The sequence below is a fragment of the Quercus robur genome, chromosome 12 (assembly GCF_932294415.1).
Source record: "Quercus robur chromosome 12, dhQueRobu3.1, whole genome shotgun sequence".
Lineage (NCBI taxonomy): Eukaryota > Viridiplantae > Streptophyta > Magnoliopsida > Fagales > Fagaceae > Quercus > Quercus robur.
Window position 1 is genome coordinate 13,492,762 of NC_065545.1, and position 13,191 is coordinate 13,505,952.

The 13,191-nt window shown below is 34.8% G+C and overlaps 1 protein-coding gene across 3 annotated transcripts; it reads left to right on the forward strand.

The window, feature by feature from the left end:
• Nucleotides 1-1,283: 1,283 nt before the first annotated feature.
• LOC126709306 (ABC transporter C family member 14-like) lies at nt 1,284-11,157 on the forward strand. 3 transcript variants are annotated; one of them, XM_050409501.1, is made up of 12 exons: nt 1,284-1,700; nt 3,208-5,397; nt 5,700-6,020; nt 6,456-6,542; nt 6,663-7,292; nt 7,485-7,649; nt 8,119-8,413; nt 8,856-9,070; nt 9,441-9,746; nt 10,006-10,069; nt 10,164-10,403; nt 10,721-11,157. In XM_050409501.1, exons 2-12 carry the CDS (start codon nt 3,289-3,291, stop codon nt 10,819-10,821), a joined length of 4,533 nt encoding a protein of 1,510 aa, XP_050265458.1. In that variant the 5' UTR covers nt 1,284-1,700; nt 3,208-3,288; the 3' UTR covers nt 10,822-11,157. The 3 variants fall into 3 exon arrangements, with proteins under 3 accessions (XP_050265458.1, XP_050265457.1, XP_050265456.1); XM_050409500.1 differs by having other exon boundaries at nt 1,284-1,696; XM_050409499.1 differs by lacking the exon at nt 1,284-1,700 and adding an exon at nt 2,760-2,946.
• Nucleotides 11,158-13,191: the final 2,034 nt, after the last annotated feature.

A 13,191-nucleotide genomic window follows, 5' to 3' on the forward strand; every position in this document is an offset into this window, starting at 1 on the left:
CTTGTATTGCTTGGTTGGAGGAGTGAAATGATAAAAAACTATTTTGTTTGATTAAAAAGAAAAATAAGAAGATAAAAAATGTAAATTATATAAATTTACTTTCATATTCTCAATAAATAATATTTTTTTTAAAAAGATCTTATTAGAAAAAAAAAAAAAACCAAAATTGAGGTAAAAAGAATAAAGGAAAACATTTAACTTAAACTGGAAAAAGAAAAAGAGAAATCAAGGTAATATTCTAATATAACTGGTTATAGGCTTGTGCATTGCACGGTTTTATGAAAAAACTTATAAAATAAATGTATAAATAATTATATATTTTAATAGATTCAATAAAGATAAAGGAAAAAATTATCAAGTGTAAATAATTATCTCACTAAAATAAGGGGTAAGATTTCTTCCTAAAACTAAATTAAATCGATAATTCCAAATTGAATTTCAAATTGATAATTATTTTTTAAAAAACTTACTAAACAATTGATAAATCTAAAATTAATATAATCTTGATAATATTATAAATTAAAATTAAAGTTGATAATTCAAGAATATACGTGTAGAACATCTTGATAATTTGATGTAACATAAAAATCAAATAAGAAAATTGTTAAAATTATCTATTAATTCTAAAAATATAAAAGAAGGATCAAGGATTCAAATGCATTCCTACACATGCTATAAAATGGGAAAATCGAAGTTTAAACTCTCAGGAAAGTAATGAAAATAATATATATATATATATATATATTGTAAATAAAAGAGGGAAAGAGAACATTGTTGATAGCTATAAGGAATTTTGATATATATATATATATATATATATTTAAATGTCATTAACGTAGAAATTATCAAATTAATTGAGATATATACTATTTTTTGGAATAGATAGAGATTATTAAATTATTGGAGATATATAGTGTTTCTTGGGATAGATTTATATTAACCACCTCTTACAGAATTTGGATTGTACTTATCCCTTAATAATCAAGTTTTCGGCACTTATATTTTCCTCTCATTTTTTCTCCATTTTGGAGTGTTAAATTTTGGTAGGATTGTAGAGAAAACGATTGGGCCCTATTATTTTTCCCTTTCTTCTCTTCCAACTACTCTCCCACGTTTTCAATCTACCCAGTTTTCACCAACCAAACACGCCCTCGTACACAATCCATAGAATTGAAAAATAATGCATTATTATCGTGTTCTCTCTGGTGTCCAAAATAAGTAGAGGAAAGCCAAACCCTCCTTACCATATTTGTGCATTCGTAAATGGCAGATTTTTTACTGTCAAGCGAGTGGTGCCACGCACTATCAAACAAGTGAGTTATGATCTGTCATTAATAGGAATCGGCCAAGCTTCATGACGGAGCCAAAGATATAGAGCACACAAAGACGGTAGTAGTAGATAAAACCATCTCTCTCGCTCTCTCAATCCCGTGGAGAATATCAGAATACCAGTTCATCACGACGACTAGGACTAGTCTCCAAAGCCACTTGATTTTGGTCCAAGCATTTTTGTTTTTTGTTTTTTTGTATATTAATAATGCTGGTAGAGACTAGAGATAGCCTACATATCACTATATCAGAGACCGAATGGCTGCAAAATAACCACAAACAATTCTCTCTCTCTCTCTCGCGTCCCAATGAACACATTTCTAGGGAAGTGGATGATGGCTCTCTGCATTAAGTTGAATCACTCGAGGTAGGTAAGCTAACAAAAATGAATGGCTCTGCTTGTTTGGTCTTGGGAACGAAGGGTAGCCATTGGGTTTTGCATGGCTTGGTTTTGTGAACATAAATGTCTTGTTCTTTTTGATAATCACATGAATGTGTTTTTCTCTAGTAACCCTTATTGTCTTCTTCAAATCAAAAGTTCCCAACATCTAACTGTCACTTCATTTTTATGAGCTTGATTTAATTTCTCATCTTAATTCTATTTTTAATGATTTGTAAACAAGTTCCAGATTTTTATTTATTTATTTATTTTTGTTTTGGGTTAAACGGATATTGAATAAAACAAACTAGCTGGTCCTCAGGACCACAGTTGCAGCCGAAAGCCTACAATAATACAGTCCATTAACATCACAGCTAAGTAAATCATAAATTTCAACAGAGGGGAAAGTATCAAACACAACAAAATCTTCCTGTAAGGAACATCCTCTCTTGGCAAGGGCATTGACGCATTTATTTGCTTCCCTGAACACATGAGCCACTCTGACTTGAGGAAATCTGCTGAGGAGCAATCTGCAATCATGAAGCAAAGGGTCTACCAGAATTTTAATTAGTTGTTGCTGTTTCTTTTGTTTTATATATATATATATATATATATATGTATATATAAAATTTGTTTAATGTAAAATGAATGAATTATACAGCCATAATTATTGTTAATGTCCTTGATCAGATCAGGACGTTTTAACTTTTTTGACCATTATCTAATTATTTTTTTTGCTATTCTTTGTTTTTCATCAGAATTAAGTATTCTTTGTTCTATTTTATAATATACGTGTGCCCTGTTTCTCAAAAAAAAAAAAAAAAAAAAAAACGTGTGCCCTTTTACCGAAAATAAAAAATAAAAACTCAACTTAAAATCTATCTTATATCCATATTTATATTATTATATTGTTGTTAAATAATCTTAAAGAAAAAAAGTGAAAATGAGATTCATAAATAATTTTATTAAAAAAAGACTTTATAATTAAAAAAAGGGCTATAGAGTTTAATTTATTGGTATGTTTGAAAATGGCTAAGATGTTGAATATTCAAAATTGTCTGCAACTAAAAGAAGAAAAAAATGTCTGCAACTTTGAGTAGCTATAAAGGCACTACAGAATTGCTCAGTTTTATTTTTGCTACTCAGCCAACTCTTTTTGCCTTCTTGTTCTCTCTCAATCAGCTTGAGAAGGCTATGAAATTCAGAAAGTCAAAGCGCTATTGTATTCCAGTGAGGCTGTAGGTGTTTTGGCGGGGTTTTGCCTCCACAAATTTTCTTCCTTTTATGTCATCATTATCACTACCTTGTTTTTTTCTCTGTTCCATTTCGTACCTGTAATCATATATTTGTGTCTTCTGTCTCAGATTTTGAACATCATTTTTGTTAGGATTTAGTGGTGATTTTATTTATTTTTTTAGTTTAGGAAATCATAGTGCAAGTCTTGGTCAATATTTCATTATTTTGAAGTATACTTAACTGTTTTTCCTGTTCTGTTTCAGGGAGTGAGAGCAAGAAGATTGATTAAAATCCCACCATAAAAGAGTCATCTTGTAGTCTCTTTTCACTTGAAGTTTGTTAACATGTCCTCTGCAACTTGGATCACATCTGTCTCATGCTTAAGTCCTGTGATTCAATCCTCAGAGGACACCACTACTTCACTCATTGTCCAATGGATAAGATTCATTTTCCTCTCTCCATGTCCTCAAAGAACTCTGTTATCTTCAGTTGACCTTCTGTTCTTGGTCACCCTCCTGCTATTTGCAGTAAAAAAGCTCTATTCAAAGTTCACCTCCAATAGCCACCCCAACTCCGATCTTAACAAGGCATTCCTTGGAAGCAACAGGGCCTCTGTTCGAACTAACCTGTCGTTTAAGGTCTCTCTGATTGTTAGTGTTGTGTTAGCCATTGGATACACTGTTATATGCATTTTAGCATTTAGTGCAAGTACCCAATTGCCATGGAAGATAGTTAATGGATTATTTTGGTTAGTCCAAGCCATAACTCATGCAGTGATCACAATCTTAATCATCCATGAAAAAAGATTTCAATCTGTTACTCATCCTTTGTCACTTAGAATTTATTGGGTTTTAAACTTCTTCATCATTTCCTTGTTTATGGCGTCTGGGATTATTCGTTTGGTCTCTTTAGAAGAATCCCAGCCCCAAGACCCCAACTTGACATTGGATGATATAGTTTCTATAGTTTCTTTTCCATTCTCCATGGTTCTCCTTTTTGTCGCATTTAAAGGATCTACTGGGATTACAGTTAGTAGAGAAAGCGAACCAGTTATCGATGTAGAAACCAATTTATATGAACCACTTTTGAGCAAATCAAATGTGACTGGCTTTGCTTCAGCTTCTATAATATCTAAGGCCTTTTGGCTTTGGATGAATCCCCTGCTGAGTAAAGGTTACAAATCCCCTCTCAAGATTGATGAAATCCCATCCCTTTCACCGGGACATAGAGCTGAAAGATTGTCAGCGTTGTTTGAAATGAATTGGCCAAAATCTCATGAAAAATCCAATCACCCAGTTCGAACAACATTGTTCCGGTGCTTTTGGAAGGAATTTGCCTTCACTGCCTCCCTTGCAATTGTGCGGCTTTGTGTCATGTATGTAGGGCCTATTCTTATACAAAGTTTCGTCGATTTCACTGCCGGGAAGAGAAGCTCACCCTTTGAAGGATACTACCTTGTATTGACTCTCCTCTGTGCAAAATTTGTTGAAGTTTTAACCACTCATCAATTTAACTTCAACTCCCAAAAGCTTGGAATGCTTATTCGATGTACTCTGATCACTTCTTTGTATAAGAAGGGACTGAAGTTGACATGTTCTGCTCGGCAGGCTCATGGGGTTGGGCAGATAGTGAATTACATGGCTGTTGATGCTCAGCAACTCTCTGATATGATGCTACAGCTACATAATATATGGTTGACACCATTGCAAGTTTCTGTGGCCTTAGTCCTCCTATATAACTATCTTGGCCCCTCAGTGCTCACAGCAATTGCAGGACTTTTTGGAATTTTAGTATTCATTATAATGGGTGCTCGGAGGAACAACAGGTTCCAGTTCAATGTGATGAAAAATCGTGATGCAAGAATGAAGGCGACAAATGAGATGCTTAATTACATGCGAGTGATAAAGTTCCAGGCATGGGAGGAACAATTCAACAAGAGAATTCAAGCTTGTCGTGAATCAGAGTTTGGATGGCTTACCAAGTTCATGTACTCAGTTTCTGCCAATATTGTTGTGATGTGGTCCACCCCTTTATTTATATCAACTCTCACATTTGCTACTGCAGCATTCTTGGGAGTTCCACTTGATGCGGGAACAGTGTTCACAGCCACAACAATCTTTAAAATCTTGCAGGAACCAATCAGGACCTTTCCACAATCAATGATCTCACTTTCACAAGCAATGATTTCACTTGGAAGGTTGGATAAGTACATGTCAAGTAGGGAATTGTTGGGCGATTCAGTGGAAAGAGAGGAGGAATGTGATGGTAGAATTGCTGTAGAGGTTAAAGATGGGGTGTTTAGCTGGGATGATGAAAATGGAGAGGAGGCATTGAAAAATATAAATTTGGAGATCAACAAAGGCCAAATTACCGCTATTGTTGGGACTGTGGGATCTGGAAAGTCTTCCCTACTAGCCGCAATTCTTGGCGAGATGCACAAAATAACAGGACAGGTATGGATTCTAATGAAGAAATTGTGGGAGTTATCTTTTAAATTTTACCATGAATGAAGGCTTTGTGCTTGAGTTTCTTTGAAGAAAATCTTTTGGTTATCATAATTGCTAATCTATGTTATGTGTATGCATTGTATCCTGTAAACATGATCTGCATATTGCATTAAGGATTTAAAACAATTTTGCAGCTTTTTGAGATATTTACATGGCAGAAGCATTATCAAACACAACTAAATGAGACCTTCAAATTGGTGAATTGATAGGATTTAATGAGTTACAAACCTTTCTGTTTTTCCTAACAGGTCAGAGTTTGTGGAACAACTGCCTATGTTGCTCAAACATCATGGATTCAAAATGGCACCATTCAAGAGAACATCCTATTTGGTTTGCCAATGGACAGGGAGAGATACAGGGAAGTCATTAGGGTTTGTTGCTTGGAAAAAGACTTGGAAATGATGGAGTATGGAGATCAAACTGAGATTGGAGAGCGAGGAATCAATTTAAGTGGTGGGCAGAAGCAGCGGATACAACTTGCTAGGGCTGTATATCAGGATTGTGATATTTATCTTCTTGATGATGTCTTTAGTGCGGTTGATGCACATACTGGCTCAGAAATATTTAAGGTCACATTATTTTTTACTTCCTCTGTAGTTTGGACATGCCATGGAAACAAAATAATTCATCTTTTACTCCATCATGATTGGACAAAATAGTTTGTCAATTGTCATTTGATTCAGAGTTAGCACATTGTAAAACATAACTTTTGATGGTAGTTTAATTTTATTTACATAGAATGCCAAACAATCTGTTTAATTTTGTCAGAACAGCCCTTTCATGTTTAGGTTATATAATGCTGCTGCATGTTACAGTCTATAAACACACTGTACTGCTTGTTTAACTGGTGCTATTGTATAGAAAATGAATTTGCTTCTGCATTTTACTTACACTTCACAAGCTACTAATTTGACTTACATGTAGACATGGCTCTTTTGATCTCCCCAAGACCATTGTATCAGAAAGTTATTGTTTTTTACCAACTTATTTATGCCTTTTTACAGGAATGTGTGAGAGGAGCTCTTAGAGGCAAGACCATTATACTAGTAACTCACCAAGTTGATTTCTTGCATAATGTAGATCTTATCATGGTAAGTGTATTTTTCCCCCCTTGCCATTTCTTCAATTACTTTTCTCACTCTCATGAACAAACACATACATGTGTTTTTCATATTTATATTTTAAGCACTTTATTTCCTTTGTAATTCCAGGTTATGAAAGATGGGATGATAGTGCAATCGGGAAGGTACCATTATCTACTGGATACTGGCTTGGATTTCACAGCATTAGTAGCTGCCCATGACACATCCATGGAACTTGTAGAAATGGGCACCACCATGCCTATAGAAAATTCCCCCATATTACCAAAATCACCTCAATCCTCTTCAAACCATGGGGAAGCCAATGGTGAAAACAACTCTTTAGACCAATCAAACAGTGATAAGGGAACTTCCAAGCTCATCAAAGAAGAGGAGAGAGAAACTGGCAAAGTGAGCTTGCATGTTTATAAACTTTATATCACTGAGGCTTTTGGGTGGTGGGGTGTCGCGGTAGTGCTGCTGCTGTCTGTTTCGTGGCAAGGGTGTATAATGGCGGGTGATTATTGGCTGGCTTATGAAACTTCAGAAGAGCGCGCTATGTCATTCAACCCTTCTTTGTTTATTTCAGTCTATGCAATTATTGCTGTTGTCTCATTTGTGTTGATACTGATAAGGTCCTTCTCGGTTACCATTGTGGGGCTTAAGACAGCCCAAATTTTCTTCTCACAAATTCTTCACTGTATCTTGCATGCCCCTATGTCATTTTTTGATACAACACCTTCGGGAAGAATTCTAAGTCGGGTAAGAACTTAAGGACCCATGTAAGGTGCTTCCTTTATGCATTTAGTTTGAATTTTTGTATGATGGCAGATCCTACTCCTCTTGGGTGTAGATCACCAGTTCATTTAGGCAAAAAAGATTTGTGATCATGCTTTTCATATGAAGATGCTTAGACTGATGGAAATTTGTTTTATTTAATTTTCCCTTCTACAGGCATCAACTGATCAAACGAATGTTGACCTCTTTCTCCCCTTTTTTATGAGCATGACCATTGCCATGTACATCACAGTGATCAGCATCTTCACTATCACTTGTCAGTATTCTTGGCCCACGGTATTCTTGTTGATTCCACTTGTGTGGCTGAATATCTGGTATCGGGTATGAGCTCTTGTTGTCTCTTGTTCTTAACATTTATTGCTGTTGCTATTGTAATCTTATATTAAAGAGATAAAGCATACTTCCCATATGTTTCCATAGGTGGTCACTTGATATAATTCCTTTAGCCAGAATCATCAAACTGAGTGGATGACCCAGGCAATGCATGCTATTTTCTATTCTGAAGGGTCTATATAACGCCCACAACATTCATATTTGGAATCATTGTGAAAGTTGTAACTTCTGCTTTTTTCAACTGATCCAAATCAGAACAATAGGTCAAATTTTCAATATTTACCAAAATTTACAACTTTGAACCTTTGCATGGAAAATTTTAATGGGAATTCTTAAAACAATAACCATCAATTCATTTTTCTGACAGATAATTTGAATGGTAATCAAAACCCAATATAGCTGACTGAAATGAGATCACATAAACTTACATGAATAATTCATATGTCTCGTGGTTCAGGGGTACTATCTTGCTACATCCCGTGAATTAACCCGCCTTGACTCGATCACAAAAGCTCCTGTTATCCATCATTTCTCAGAAAGCATCGCTGGCGTTATGACTATCCGCGCTTTTGGAAAGCAGGGTAGCTTTTCTCAGGAGAATGTTAAGCGTGTTAATGCTAATATACGTATGGATTTCCACAACTATGGATCCAATGAATGGTTGGGTTTCCGTTTAGAACTGCTTGGGAGCTTCATCCTCTGCATTTCTACCATGTTCATGATCGTACTGCCAAGCAGTATTATAAGGCCAGGTATGAAAATTAAAGACAGAACAATTTTATAAGATATGTTTCTGGTGTCAAACACTTAATCAATGATCATTTGATTATATGAGATGTCTGACAATATATGCAAAGGAACATTGGCAATAGATTTCTCAAATTCAATATCTTGACACCTGTGGGATAATCGATGCCTTATGTAACATTCTTCTAGTTTTTCTAAATAACATTCTCATATGAACTCAAGATTCAAGGCCTGTGAATTGTCTCAATATTTTACGAGCTCTACATAACAAAAAAATTAATTAATGACCTCTTCTCAATGACGAATGACTTCTTGTATAATACCATAAAATTTTTACCCTTCTCTTCTTCCTATTGGCTAAGACAATCAATTTCTACATGTTTAAAGTACTTATAAAAAAAATCCTGATTGCAGAAAAACTATTTATTTTATTCTTACTTCATGCAGAACATGTTGGTTTATCTCTCTCCTATGGATTGTCCTTGAACTCTGTGCTGTTCTGGGCCGTATATATGAGCTGCTTTGTGGAAAATCGAATGGTTTCTGTTGAGAGGATAAAACAGTTTACAAATATTCCATCAGAAGCAGCTTGGGAAATTCAAGACCGCATTGCTCCTTCAAATTGGCCTGCCCATGGCAATATTGACCTTAGAGACTTGCAGGTAACTGGCCTTCAACTAATTCTGTTTAAATCTTCTGACAAATTAAATCAAACTTAGCCAAGAGCTTTGTGGCTTGGTGGCACTGTCCTGTCTCCCATTGGGTGAACCTGAGTTCATATCTCTCCCCTCCCTCACTTGAAAAGAAAGAAAAAAAAATTGAACTTCATGTCTTCTACTTCCTAAACTATTAAACCATGGCTAGAGTTTGGGGGAAAGGCCAATTAGATGGTTTGATGCTGACATGGAAATCAAAATAAAAAAAGTTCACCAAATTTATTTCCTCTAATAAAACCAAACAGAACACTATGCCTGCAGCAATAGAGCAAGTTGATACTAGTGAATTACAACACCTTAAATTTTTGGCGTGCAGGTCAGATATCGTCCAAACACTCCTCTAGTTCTCAAAGGCGTTACTCTAAGCATTCATGGGGGAGAGAAGATTGGGGTAGTTGGTCGAACAGGAAGTGGAAAGTCAACTTTGATCCAGGTTTTATTTAGGCTGGTGGAACCTTCAGGAGGGAGAATAATTATTGATGGCATTGACATTTGCATGTTAGGGCTTCATGATCTTAGGTCTCGATTTGGTATAATTCCTCAAGAACCTGTTCTTTTTGAAGGAACAGTGAGAGCCAATGTTGATCCAACCGAACAGTATTCAGATGAAGAGATATGGAAGGTAAAGTTGCCAATCTTGTTTCCTGATTATAAACAAGAGTAACTTGTGCTAGCTTTAGACATGCTGATACCACCAAAACATAATCATTTAGATATTAAAGGTAACTCATTATAAATTTATGATTGATAGAATAGTATCCTTGGAAGAAATACAATAAAACTATTGGTGTGTATGCTTTTTGGACGTCCTTTATATATGTAGAAAATTTTGTTTAAAAATATATTTGTTTGAATTTGCTGAGAAATTATTATTTTTGTAGAGCCTTGAACGCTGCCAACTTAAGGATGTGGTGGCTGCAAAACCCGATAAACTCGATTCTTTAGGTATGTAGACCATTTTCTACAGTCTGCACTGGCAAAACTAATCTTAAACTTATCTTCTTATCAACTGAATGTTTCCATAACTTTTTAATTTCAGTGGTTGATAGCGGAGATAACTGGAGTGTGGGGCAAAGGCAGCTTCTCTGTTTGGGCAGGGTTATGCTAAAGCGCAGCAAAATTTTGTTCATGGATGAGGCCACTGCTTCTGTTGATTCACAGACTGATGCTGTTATTCAAAAGATCATCCGGGAGGACTTTGCAACCTGTACAATTATTAGCATTGCTCACAGAATACCCACTGTCATGGATTGTGATAGAGTTTTAGTTATAGATGCAGGTCTGTGCTTCTCTCTTGTTTTTCCATAAAATTCTTCATTTGCATTGCTGATGGGTGATTGTGACCTCATTTTAGTCTTAACACTGCACAAGAAAAAACTTTCTGGGTACAAGAACATAACCACATCAAATTAGTATGGTCCAAGGCCAGAACTAAAATTTTTTAAACTTTTGGAAGGGTGAAAGTAAAGATGAGAATTTCATACTGTAAATAAAGTTTGATATTTTCTAGGATTTGCTTGATGATACTTTGACATTTCTTAACAGTTAGCACATAATGTCTGTAGCTGATGTCCCTTTCTTTCCACTTTCTTGCAGGGCGGGCAAAAGAATTCGATAAACCATCTCGCTTGCTTGAGTGGCCATCACTCTTTGGGGCATTGGTTCAAGAGTATGCCAACCGCTCATCTGGACTATAAGACAACCTGTCTGCTTTCCTATCATCACATTTTCTATACCAACTGCAGCTGGCTGCTGTTGACTAATTATCTGAGTACGACCATCTATCAAATACCATGATAGAATTCCTTCCTGGGTGGCTGAAGAGTAGGTACTTCTCATTAGCAAAATGGCAAATTAAAATAAGACTCTTGTCATTGATTCATTGGGTATTTGTATTGAGAGGCCCACTACTTGAATAATTGAATTACCTTCAAATGCTCGATTCTTGCATTTGAAAATTTGAAATTTAGAAACATATTAGTGTTATGAATAGCCAATATTAGTGTTATACAAGATCCCTTTTGTCATAGAAATCTGCTGATATATGAAATTGAAGTTTACTGCTTTAATATAACTCCCTCAAAAGCACAAGATGTTATTTTCTTAGGACACTTTCTTTTTTTTCTCCAAGCAAGGTCTAGAAGTGTCACTGACAATCCAAAGAATTGGTTATGTAGAAGCACTAGCTACAATTTTTGTTTAAAATCTAAATTACACCCTTTTAAGTTTGAATAAATTTAAAATTGCCATCAATATTTTTTTCCAAACTAACGCCTGACATGGTAATGAATGTATATCCAAAATTTTAAAATAATTTCCACTTAAAAGTCAGATTAAGAAATTTGATAGACAAGAGATTACAAATATACTATATATAGGGAGCACAAAGATGCATGCATTTTTGCCATATTTAGTAATTTATGGGATGGAATATGTATGGTATGAAATATGTACGTTACGTGTTTCATTTAGCTCAAAATTTAAAATAAAATAAAAACTTTGTCAAAGTATGGTACGAAAACAGAAAAAAATGCCATAAATATTAAATGTTTGTAGGGTATATTACGAATTTGAACGAAAAATCCGGGACTAAAATATAGTTATTTTTTAAAATTATATTTCAATTTAGTATTGTATTTATATTATCTTAATATAATTTTATATTTTGTTTTTATAAAAAACAAAAAAAATTATAAAATATTATTAAAAAACAACTGATTAAGCATTTAATAAATTTAAAATATATTTTTCTTCAAATTTTAGTTGCATTTATAAGGAAAATTTATAACAAGTAAATGAAAGATGTGATGTTTTATATATTCTTTCATGCACTTAGTCAAAAAAAGGAATATTTCTTATGTTATTACACTTTTAAATGATTTTTATTTTGTTTATTTTAAATCCATTATATAGATTGTGGGGCCTGAGAATTCAGGGCCCAAGCCCATTATACATCAAGGCCCAAGGGCTCAGCCCAAGGAAGGATACCTCCTCGGACAGGCCAGGTCGAGGAGAAAAAGATGCATCAGACCACTCCATGAAAGAGGATAAGTACTAAGAAGGAAAAGGACAAAAGGAAGCATGTAAATATCCAAGAAAAAGCTGCTACCAATGCATTAAGTGTTCTGCAACTAAAGGAACCCTGCTTTTCAGCCTTTACACCACCCCCAACGACTTTAGGGATGGGCTGATGGGACAAGTATTAGGACCATAAATACAACTCTACACATGGACCCTAGAGAGTGGAGGGAAACGAGTATAAAAGGAAACTAAAGCCAAAGGGGGGAGGGTGGTGGCCAAAACGTAGAGCCTCCCATCCCATCTCCAGGAGAAAGACTCCAGGGGTGAAAACACCTTAACGATGTATGCACACCACAAAAAACCCACCGCCGGGTAATCGGGGAAGACCCTAATGCTCCTCGGACCAAGTCCGAGGAGTCCAACCCCTCAGGATGCGACGCTATAGGGCTTAAATGTTCAAACCCAACCCCTTTTTCTACATGAATTCCTCTAAAATCAGGACCGGACCATCGCCCCGTGATCAAAGGCAAGCCTTTCAAGCCCACTCTCTACAAATCATATTGTGAGGGATCTTTCATGTGCGAGCCCAACGTTATTCTTGGGCCGTCCAATAATCGTGTCCCTACATAGATTATATATGGAAATTGGATCTAGAAATTCAAATTATAAAAAAAAATTAATAAATGGAAAAAATTCAAGATTATAACAAAAGCGTGAAAATGCTGATGTTTAATTTAAATAATAAAACATAGAACTAAAATTATTAATTTTGATAATTTAATTATTATATATAATGAAATATCTTAACAAAATAACAAATTATACTATCAAGAAAAGTATTGAAGTTCAGCTTAAAAAAAACATGAATTTTTCAGAGTATTTTTATTTTGTACGATAAACGAGAGTTTTAATTTATTAAAAAAAAAAAAAAAAACATACATACATACGTGTAATATAATAATACGTGGACTCTACAAAGAACAAGCTAAGATTTTTGCTTTGGTAGGAAAGTAAATTGCATTTTTTTTTTTTTTTTTTTGAGAATC

What these genes read in the sequence shown, in the direction of transcription:
- LOC126709306 (XM_050409501.1), top strand. Translation starts at nt 3,289, where the DNA reads ATGTCCTCTGCAACTTGGATCACATCTGTCTCATGCTTAAGTCCTGTG. An exon ending in CGGGAAGAATTCTAAGTCGG is followed by an intron (nt 7,293 to 7,484) that starts GTAAGAACTTAA and finishes TCCCTTCTACAG; the next exon opens with GCATCAACTGATCAAACGAA. An exon ending in GGCTGAATATCTGGTATCGG is followed by an intron (nt 7,650 to 8,118) that starts GTATGAGCTCTT and finishes CTCGTGGTTCAG; the next exon opens with GGGTACTATCTTGCTACATC.